Raw genomic sequence first — 9,931 nt, forward strand, 5'->3', positions numbered from 1 at the left:
GGAAGGGGCAGAAATTTCTGACGCTGTAATCTTTTTTTGGGTAGGGGGGGCATATGGCTCCTTTTTGCAAGAAATCAATCTCTTTTGCATCGTTCAGCTAGAATCTCGGTTTACCGTTTTCCCAAAGTTGAAGCCCCTCCTTGAGACAGAAGGAAGGAAGGAAGGAAGGAAGGAAGGAAGGAAGGAAGGAAGGAAGGAAAGAAAGAAAATAAATAGGGAAAGGAAACAAATAAATAAATAAATAAATAAAATAGGAAGGGAAATAAATAAATAAATAAATAAATAGGGAAAGGATAAATAAATAAATAAATAAATAAATAAATAAATAAATAAATGGGAAGGGAAAGAAAGAAAGAAAGAAAGAAAGAAAGAAAGAAAGAAAGGAAGGAAGGAAGGAAGGAAGGAAGGAAGGAAGGAAGGAAGGAAGGAAGGAAGGAAAGAAAAAGAGGAAGGGAAGGGAAATAAATAAATAAATGGAAAAAGAAAGAAAGAAAGAAAGAAAGAAAGAAAGAAAGAAAAAAAAAGAAAGAAAGAGGAAGGGAAATAAATAAATAGGAAAGGAAAAATACATAAATACAGAAAGAAAAAAAGAAAGAAAGAAAGAAAGAAAGAAAGAAAGAAAGAAAGAAAGAAAGAGGAAGGGGAAGAGGAAGGAAGGAAGGAAGGAAGGAAGGAAGAAAGAAAGAATAAAGAAAGAAAGAAAGAAAGAAAGAAAGAAAGAAAGAAAGAAAGAAAGAAAGAAGGGAAATAAATAAATAGGAAAGGAAAAATACAGAAAGAAAGAAAGAAAGAAAGAAAGAAAGAAAGAAAGAAAGAAAGAAAGAAAGAAAGAGGAAGGGGAAGAGGAAGGAAGGAAGAAGAAAGAAAGAAAGAAAGGGGAAGGGGAAGGGGAAGGGGAAGGGGAAGGGGAAAAGAAAGAAAGAAAGAAAGAAAGAAAGAAAGAAAGAAAGAAAGAAAGACCTTCTAGCATTTCCTTAGCGTTCTTCTCTCCCCCTTTCCTATTGGCTACCTTGAGCTGCCCCTCGCCGATTGGCTAGGAAGACACACCCGACGTCTCATTGGAGGAGTGGCCTCCTCCTCGTCCAATCCCCTCCGACTCCCAGGAGCCGGCGGGCGAATATAAAAGCAGGAGGACGCCGGGGCAGTTTCCCACTTCGATCTTCGCTTGAATCTTTGGATCGTCGTCGCTTACAGCCACCATGTCTGGACGCGGCAAGCAGGGCGGGAAAACCAGAGCGAAGGCCAAGACTCGCTCTTCCCGGGCCGGGCTGCAGTTCCCGGTGGGCCGCGTGCACCGGCTGCTTCGCAAGGGCAACTACGCCGAGCGGGTGGGCGCCGGCGCTCCGGTCTACCTGGCCGCCGACGACCTCATGGACTGCCGGCTCTAGGACCTCGACCGCCCGTTGCGGCGCGCCCTATTGTTCTTCTGCGCGTAGTAGGGCGCGGTGAACGTCGACCGGTAGGCGTTGCTGCTCCTCGACTTGTTCGACGACCCGGCCCAGTGGTAGCGGGTGGGCGGCGTCCTGCCCAACATCCAGGCCGTCCTGCTGCCCAAGAAGACTTGAAGAAGCCGAGACTTTAAGGCAACTTCTCCAGCCCGGCCCGAGCGCCTGGACTCTCCCCCAAGGCTCTTTTCAGAGCCGCTTACAAAGTCACAAAAGAGCTCGTTGCGTTTGGTAAGGCCTGAAATATATAATATATATCATATATCGTGCGGGGCCAGAACAAAAACTCAAAAAAGTCTTAACATTTAAACTGGTGAAAAGGTGCTAATGCAGGGGTCTTCCAAGTTGGCCCTTTGAGGACTTGTGGACTTCAACTCCCAGAATTCCTCAGTCAGCATGAGGGTACTAGGACCTTTTATGACTTGTGGACTTTAACTCCCAGAATTCCTCAGCCAGCGTGAGGGAACTAGGACCCTTTGAGGACTTGTGGCTGAGGAATTCTGGGAGTTGAAGTCCACAAGCAGGGGTCTTCCAACTTGGCCCTTTGAGGACTTGTGGACTTCAACTCCCAGAATTCCTCAGTCAGCATGAGGGTACTAGGACCTTTTATAACTTGTGGACTTTAACTCCCAGAATTCCTCAGCCAGCGTGAGGGAACTAAGACCCTTTGAGGACTTGTGGCTGAGGAATTCTGGGAGTTGAAGTCCACAAGCAGGGGTCTTCCAACTTGGCCCTTTGAGGACTTGTGGACTTCAACTCCCAGAATTCCTCAGTCAGCATGAGGGTACTAGGACCCTTTGATGACTTGTGGACTTCAACTCCCAGAATTCCTCAGTCAGTGTGAGGGAACTATGGTCCCTTCATGACTTCTGGACTTCAACTCCCAGAATTCCTCAGCCAGTGTGAGGGAACTAGGACCCTTTGATGACTTGTGGCTGAAGATTTCTGGGAGTTGAAGTCCACAAGCAGGGGTCTTCCAACTTGGCCCTTTGAGGACTTGTGGACTTCAAGTCCCAGAATTCCTCAGCCAGCGTGCCTTGCTGAGGAATTCTGGGACTTGAAGTCCACAAGTCCTCAAAGGGCCAAGTTGGAAGACCCCTGTAAATGGCTACCACATTGGAAGGTACCAGAAGGAAAACTTGGGAAGTTTCCATTGACTTTTCTCCATGGAGATTCTCAGTCATCCAGGTCATAATTATCCGAAAGATGCTTTTTTTTTTTTTTTTTTGCATGAGGCAAGTATAAATCCTTCCGTTCTTCATCCTCCAGTCAGAGCTGAGGAAGCTTCTTGGAGGAGAAGCGAAACGTCTTCAAAGAAAAACAAAAAAGTCCAGTTACCTCATGAAAAAAGCACCTTTGGGATTTTCATTGACTTAATCCCGATAAGCGTTTGCGCAGGCCTTAGTACTGGCTTGAGAAACTAATGTCTGCAAAAAAGCCTTTATGCAGCTTGGTCCTTAATTGCTTTTTAAGTGATGAGGTCCCATGTTCCACTGCGTAAATTCTGAAGGTCATTTCTGTAGTTTCAGCAGGAACAATCTGGAAACGGAAATGGGGATTTAGTTGCAGGTTTCCTGGAAATAATGGGAACTGGAATTTGCTTGCAGTCTGGGTTTATCGGCTCTAAATTGCAGAAATCTGGATGGCCAGTTGATGGCAGTAAAATATTAAGCTTCTATGCTCCCAAACCTGCTGAAGCTTCAGTAGCTTTGTGGCTTCTATTGCACGTCCATTTCTTTTGCATGGAAAATCCTAAACCCAGATGTTGACTTACTTTTGCGAGCAACTGCTAGGGAAATGCAGGGAAAAAAATGATATGGACATTTCAGAAAGGTCTTGAAATCTGGTTTAAGGCCTCAGTATTTTGGACGGCCCTGGGTTGGGATTTGTGATGCTTTTCAGAAGGCTTTAATCCAAGCGGTCGATCTGGTTTTAATTTTTTTTTTGTTTTATACCTGCCCAGAATCCCTGGAATTGGGTGTCTCTAACAAGTTTAAATTAATAAATAATTAAATTAAATGAATAAATATATCTCCCTTATGTTTGGCATTTTTTTTGAGAGGGAAGAAGAAAAGGTACTCTTGTTATTGAGTTACAGTATATCGTCAAATTTTGCATCCCCTCCCAAGTACGTCTATGGCCGGGGTAGGGCACCCTTGGCTCTTTTATGGACTCGTGGACTTCAACTCCCAGAATTCCTGAGCCAGCCGTGCTGAGGGAAAAGGGAGAGGTTTCCAAGCTGAGCCATGCTGGCTCAGGAATTCTGGGAGTTGAAGTCCACGAGTCATAAAAGAGCCAAGGTTGCCTACCCCTGGTCTATGGAGATTCTCAGTCATCCAGGTAACGGTTGGCTCAAAGATGCTCAAAGAGGCCATCTATGTTAAAATTGAACAGCCCTCTCTCAACAGGAGGGAAGGGATATGATACCACCTGTCTCCTATTTGCAACATGGGTCTTTCAGCAGTTCCAAGATGGTTCCCCAACCATTTTCACTATTCAGGTGACCCTGAGGGCACAGATCAATCTCCAAGTGGCCTCAATGATTCTCAGAGGGAGTACTAACGACCAGATGATTGCAAAGGTCTTTCCCTCCTCACCAGTCAGAGCTGATGAAGATTCTTGAATGAGAAGCGAAACGTCTTCAAGGAAAAACAAGGTCTAATTGCCTCATGAAAAAGCACCTTTGGGGGCCTCACCAGTACGATGAAATTTTGAAAAAAAAAACACCTGCCATGGTTCCGACAGTTGAAACTCTTCCAAAGAACTTTGAGGCATTGTTAACCTTACAGAATCTTTATTTTGAGTAGCATATCATCGGAAGTGCATAATCGGCGCCAAAAACTGAATTCCCTTCCCCTGAGCACATTCAATTAGCAGTCATAAATCACATCCCCCAATTAGCTTGAAACGCGGGCTTCCTCTCCAGTTTTCCGGCCCGCCAATTCTTTATCAGCTCTGGTTACAATAACCTTGATTCTCACACTAAGTTTAGTGTTGTTATATCTAGCTTAGGGATAGGCAACCTTGGCTCTTTTATGACTCGTGGACTTCAACTCCCAGAATTCCTGAGCCAGCCATGCTGAGGGGAAAGGGAGTGTTTCCAAGCTGAGCCATGCTGGCTCAGGAATTCTGGGAGTTGAAGTCCATGAGTCATAAAAGAGCCAAGGTTGCCTACCCCTGGTCTAGCTGGACTCTTGTTGACATCCTCTCTTCCCAGCATCATCTAACTCTAAAGGTAAAAGGTGGCTACATTTCCCTCTGTTGTCAATGCAAAAACATCCGATGTTAGCAGCGTTGACAGCACCTTTGCGATATCTTGTTTTTCCTTGTGTTCTTCAGAAGTGTTGCCCTTTTACTAGCTGGTTATTGTAGGATGAAAACCAAGAATGTGATTTGGAGGGGAGAGAGGAAAACTAGATAGGCTAAAAATATAGCTGTTCTCAGGAGACATTAGTGTTGATCCTACGGTACTGCTCTTGAACCCATTCCATCAAAACAGAAGACATGTTGATAGGAGGGGAAGCCAGATCCACTTAACAATCACGTTACTAACTTAACGGCAGCGATTCACTTAACAAGTGTGGCAAAAAGGTCGTAAAGTGGGGCAAAGTTCACTTAAGAACTGTCTCACTTAGTAACAGAAAAGTTGGGCTGGACTTGAGCAGGAGGGGGGGGTTGGACTAGAAGACTTCCAAGGTCCCTTCCAGCTCTGTTATTCTGTTAACTGTATATCAGACAGCAAGTGATCATGTAATAAAAGATGCTGATTACATGTGAGAATAGAACAAGAGAAAACATTGATCCTAGTGTGGTAAGAACGCACACACACCCAAATCCTTTTTACTATGTCCCCCAAATCACAAGAATAAAGCTCGGAAAAAGACATACAGAAGCCATGTTTCATTCATGAAACCCCTGGCTATTGCGAAAAGCAGAAACATCGAATCAGGCCTGTTGATTCACAAACAGAGTTCAGCGGAAGTAATAAACAGACTAAAGATAAGGGGATAAAATTAATTACATTTGTTTGACAAGGAAGGCGATAATTAAGACCCATCACAGAGCCTTTGCAAAACAAGTAAAACCAATCAAATAACAAAACACACAAAGCAAGCCTCTAGATTGTGAAATGCTGTGAAAACGGTATTAAAAATCCATGTACTCCTCAAAGCAATCGGTCAGCTGTCCAGAACCGCACGCTGTTCCTGGTTCTGCTCGTCAATAAACAGGAACCTTCTTTCAAAAGCAGACTCCATTTTATTCCCAGCTTGGAACTGGACCTGGTTTTTCTTCCCACACTAGATAACCTTCCACAAGTGGTAAATTTATGAGTTACTCCCCAAAATTGATGGCTGGGGAAGTCTGGGAGTCGAAGTCCACATTTCCTTGAAGTTGCTGAGGTTGAGAAATAAGGCTCTACTAACCACCCCAGGGCAATGAAAAATCACAAACAGCTTCTACTGTGACAGCCGTTTGTGCACCATAGTGAGTGAGGCTCCTTCTCTTTGGCTTAAAGCAGGAGGTAAATCTCATTCTTCTGAATTTATAGAAATGAACTCCTGTCCCGTCCCATTTTCAGCTTCCAGGTTTGCACTCAAGAGGACATTGGGTTTGTCTCCTGAAGCAGGACACTGAAGAGCTTCAGTCTCCAAACCCTCTTATTGTGGATTTGCAAAGCTAACTCATGTTCCCAGACATGTTCGGCAATGATTCGATTTCTCAATCTGGAGGACTTTCTGGGATCAGCAATGAAAGCCGGCCCTCGTTGAAGGAAAAATCTTTCATCAGGGTCCAGTCCAAGCCGGGAATAATCAAAATGGAGACTGCTTTAGAAAGAAGGTTGCAGTTTATTGAAGAGGAGAGCCAGACAGAATTCAGAATAGAATAGAACTGGAAGGGACCTTGGAGGTCTTGTAGTCCAGCCCCCTGCTCAAGCAAGATGGCTCTGGGAAAAACTGATCACATGTAGCAGGGAGTGGTGGGTTTTTATACCTTCCTGGGCTTTTGTTTGGAATTGTTCCTGTGGCGTGGACTTTGATCTGAGTCTCAGTGTGCCTTTGTGGTATTCTGATGGTGGTGGGTTAATGCTATTGTGTCCCAAAGGTCATATCCTGCTTCCCTGGGGCTGGGGCTGATGACTATGTCCTGTGTTGGACTTTTTGGTGTGAGGGATTGTTGATTCTAGGGATTTTTGTCTTTCGAATCCCATCAGCTTCCTGGCTCCCATCTTTCTGACAAGATTATCGCATCTGCATTTCTGCAGACCTGGTTTCTGTTTGGGGCAGAGAGACTTGGGGGTGGTTGGTTTCTGCCTTTAAAATCCTTTGGGGAAATATAATATTCTGCCTTTTTAATATTTCCCAAAATATTTCTTTCTCTGGATTCTTCCCACACCCTGACCGAAAAAGATGTTCAGAGGATATTGTCACAGGACTATCAGCTTGCAAGGGTGAGTTTTATGGAACAGCCCATAAAATATATAGGCAATGCTTTCCTCTCTGCCAACTCTTATTTAAAGTACTTTCAGAACAATTTAAACTCAGGCTAATTTGACCTTCAACGAAGTACAGTTAAACTAAAACCAATTAAAATTAAATTACATTAAGTGGAGCACCATTATCAAATGAAGCATCCTAATTTAGCCTTTGAAGCACCAGCCAGGAAACCCGTTTGTTCCTTGGCTTAATTTAAAGAGATTACTTTAAAGTTTAAGACGATGGTTATTGATCTGGACCAGAAAAAAAAACCAAAATTAGCCTGAAAAATCAGCAGACAAGTCCCGGTGGAGGGGGGGGGGAAGGAGCGCGCTGAAAAGAGGCCTACGATTGGAGGACATAAAAACGTACCGCGCGCCAGAGTCGGTGAAAGCCGCGTTCCAATTGGCTGAAAGAACGACGTTCCTATTGGACAGCCCAACCTGGAGCGCGACAGCCACCCAATCAAAAGACGCCGCTAGAAACCCGAGGAGTAAATAAATAGGCGGGGTTGCGGGCCAGCGTTTCATTCCGTGCTTTGGAGAGACAGGAGCTGGTCGATCATGTCTGGACGCGGCAAGCAGGGCGGCAAAGCCAGAGCGAAGGCCAAGACTCGCTCCTCCCGGGCCGGGCTGCAGTTCCCGGTGGGCCGCGTGCACCGGCTGCTTCGCAAGGGCCACTACGCCGAGCGGGTGGGCGCCGGCGCTCCGGTCTACCTGGCCGCCGTGCTGGAGTACCTGACGGCCGAGATCCTGGAGCTGGCGGGCAACGCCGCGCGGGATAACAAGAAGACGCGCATCATCCCGCGCCACTTGCAGCTGGCCATCCGCAACGACGAGGAGCTGAACAAGCTGCTGGGCCGGGTCACCANGTCATCAAAGGGCCAGCTTGCAAGACCCCTGATTTAAGCTTAACAAGATGCTGGACTGCTTAACACTCAAAGACACCCCGATTTTGGGAGGGGGGGCTGATAAGTTGGTTCCTGAATATGAGACAGTTTCTTCTTTTGCAAAGGGGCTTCCACGCCTAAGGTATTCAGGGGTTGGACTAGAAGACCTCCAAAGTCCCTTCTAACTAGGGGATTCTATGATCACATGTGAGACTCGAATAATAGAAAACATTTGATTCGAGGTAACATTCCATACATTTATTGAGTTATATTACTCTTTGTTTTGCTGGCTGGGCTGGTGTTAAAACCTGGAAGTGTATTCCAAGGACTTTCAGAATACACACGTACGTAATAAATGCACAAGCATTTATTAAATATCCTATCGCTATCAAGTGACTCGCTTCTTGGTTAATTTTAATTTTTTTAACTGAAAATGTAATGTCTTAATAAATGCACAAGCATTTATTAAATATCCTATCGCTATCAAGTGACTCACCTCTGGGTTGATGTTTTTTTAACTGAAAATATGTCTTAATGCACAAGCATTTATTAAATATCTTAAATGCACAAGCATTTATTAAATATCCTATCGCTATCAATTGACTCACTTCTTGGTTAATTTTAAGTTTTTTAACTGAAAATGTAATGTTAGTAAATGCAGAAGCATTTATTAAATATCCTATTGCTATCAAGTGACTCACCTCTTGGTTAATGTTTTTTTAACAAAATATGTCTTAATTAATGCACAAGCATTTATTAAATATCTTAATAAATGCACAAGCATTTATTAGATATCTTAAATGCACAAGCATTTATTAAATATCCTATCGCTATCAAGTGACTCGCCTCTTGGTTAATGTTTTTTTTTTAACAGCAAAATGTAATGTTTCTTTTAAGCCTTTGTTTTAATCGTAAATCGCCAAGATTGTGATATCTAAGTAAAAAAACGTTACCCTGAAGAGGCTGATTGCCAGGTTCAAAATTCCAAAGGTGCTTTTTCATATTGCAACTGGACTTTTTTCTAGAAGAATCTTCACATTTCGCTATAAAAATGTTAACAACCCAAGCCTAACAATTCCAGGCAAGTCTCGCAAAAGGATCCGAGATGGAGAAAAAAGCGTTTTTAGCTTACTTACATAGCCGTTACACCACCGAGTAGTTTTTACTAATACACATCTCCAGTTATTTTCATGAAGCAGAATTATCTCAGATTTTTATATATGCTGCAACTCTTTTTCTGAAATTGTGGGTGGCCCTTAAAAGGGCCGTTATTTTTGTCTCTTTTGTCTGGAATCAGCCCCCAAAGCCGTACAAGGTACGCCCTTGGCGCTTCAGCGCGTACACCACGTCCATGGCCGTCACTGTCTTCCTTTTAGCGTGCTCTGTGTAGGTCACGGCATCGCGGATCACGTTCTCCAAGAAGACCTTCAAGACTCCACGGGTCTCTTCGTAGATCAATCCAGAAATTCGCTTCACGCCTCCGCGGCGAGCCAAGCGGCGAATAGCCGGCTTCGTAATGCCTTGGATGTTATCGCGGAGCACCTTCCGGTGCCTTTTCGCTCCCCCTTTGCCCAAGCCTTTTCCGCCTTTCCCGCGACCAGACATCCTCAAAATCCAGCAAAAACTGACTTCGAGACTTGGCCGAGGGATGGCTTATAAAGAAGGAAGTCCGACCAGAAAGAAAACTTCGCCACTCTGAGCTGGAGTTGAGTTAGGTCGCTATGGTCCAATCAAATGCGAAGCTGACCGCTCAATTCAGCCAATTGCAGCTCGGCCCTCCAAATTCAAACGTCACAAACGGATGTTTCCTAGGCTTCAGCCAATCAGGCTCTGCGAAGCGCCTATAAATACCCCGAAGAGCGGCACCGCAGTTTACAACTCCGGTTGCAGCTTCCCGAGATGGCTCGTACCAAGCAGACCGCTCGCAAGTCCACCGGCGGGAAGGCGCCCCGCAAGCAGCTGGCCACCAAGGCGGCGCGGAAGAGCGCTCCGGCGACGGGCGGCGTGAAGAAGCCTCACCGCTACCGGCCCGGCACCGTGGCCCTGCGGGAGATCCGCCGCTACCAGAAGTCGACGGAGCTGCTGATCCGCAAGCTGCCCTTCCAGCGGCTGGTGCGCGAGAT

The 9,931-nt window shown here is 45.1% G+C and overlaps 3 protein-coding genes across 4 annotated transcripts in view; 2 read left to right on the plus strand and 1 right to left on the minus strand.

The window, feature by feature from the left end:
• LOC107297086 (histone H3-like) overlaps positions 1-9,931 on the plus strand; it is a 92,444-nt gene that overhangs the window by 81,659 nt on the left and 854 nt on the right. The window contains exon 3 of one of the 2 annotated variants that reach the window (XM_015826444.1): positions 9,680-9,752. In XM_015826444.1, coding sequence (XP_015681930.1) covers positions 9,680-9,752 — 73 coding nt within the window. Of the gene's footprint in view, positions 1-9,679; positions 9,813-9,931 lie in introns of those variants that run through there. The other variant, XM_015826445.1, reaches the window with a different exon arrangement.
• Positions 7,483-7,827, plus strand: LOC107297092 (histone H2A-beta, sperm-like). Its single transcript, XM_015826451.1, has one exon. It carries the CDS (start codon positions 7,483-7,485, stop codon positions 7,825-7,827), a length of 345 nt encoding a protein of 114 aa, XP_015681937.1.
• On the minus strand, positions 9,026-9,413 carry LOC107297089 (histone H4). Its single transcript, XM_015826448.1, has one exon. It carries the CDS (start codon positions 9,411-9,413, stop codon positions 9,102-9,104), a length of 312 nt encoding a protein of 103 aa, XP_015681934.1. The 3' UTR covers positions 9,026-9,101.

The sequence above is a fragment of the Protobothrops mucrosquamatus genome, unplaced genomic scaffold, assembly GCF_001527695.2.
Source record: "Protobothrops mucrosquamatus isolate PMUCROS unplaced genomic scaffold, P.Mucros_1.0 scaffold3145, whole genome shotgun sequence".
NCBI classification, from domain to species: Eukaryota; Metazoa; Chordata; class Lepidosauria; order Squamata; family Viperidae; genus Protobothrops; species Protobothrops mucrosquamatus.

Coding starts and splice junctions, on each gene's coding strand:
- LOC107297089 (XM_015826448.1), bottom strand. CDS start 9,413: ATGTCTGGTCGCGGGAAAGGCGGAAAAGGCTTGGGCAAAGGGGGAGCG.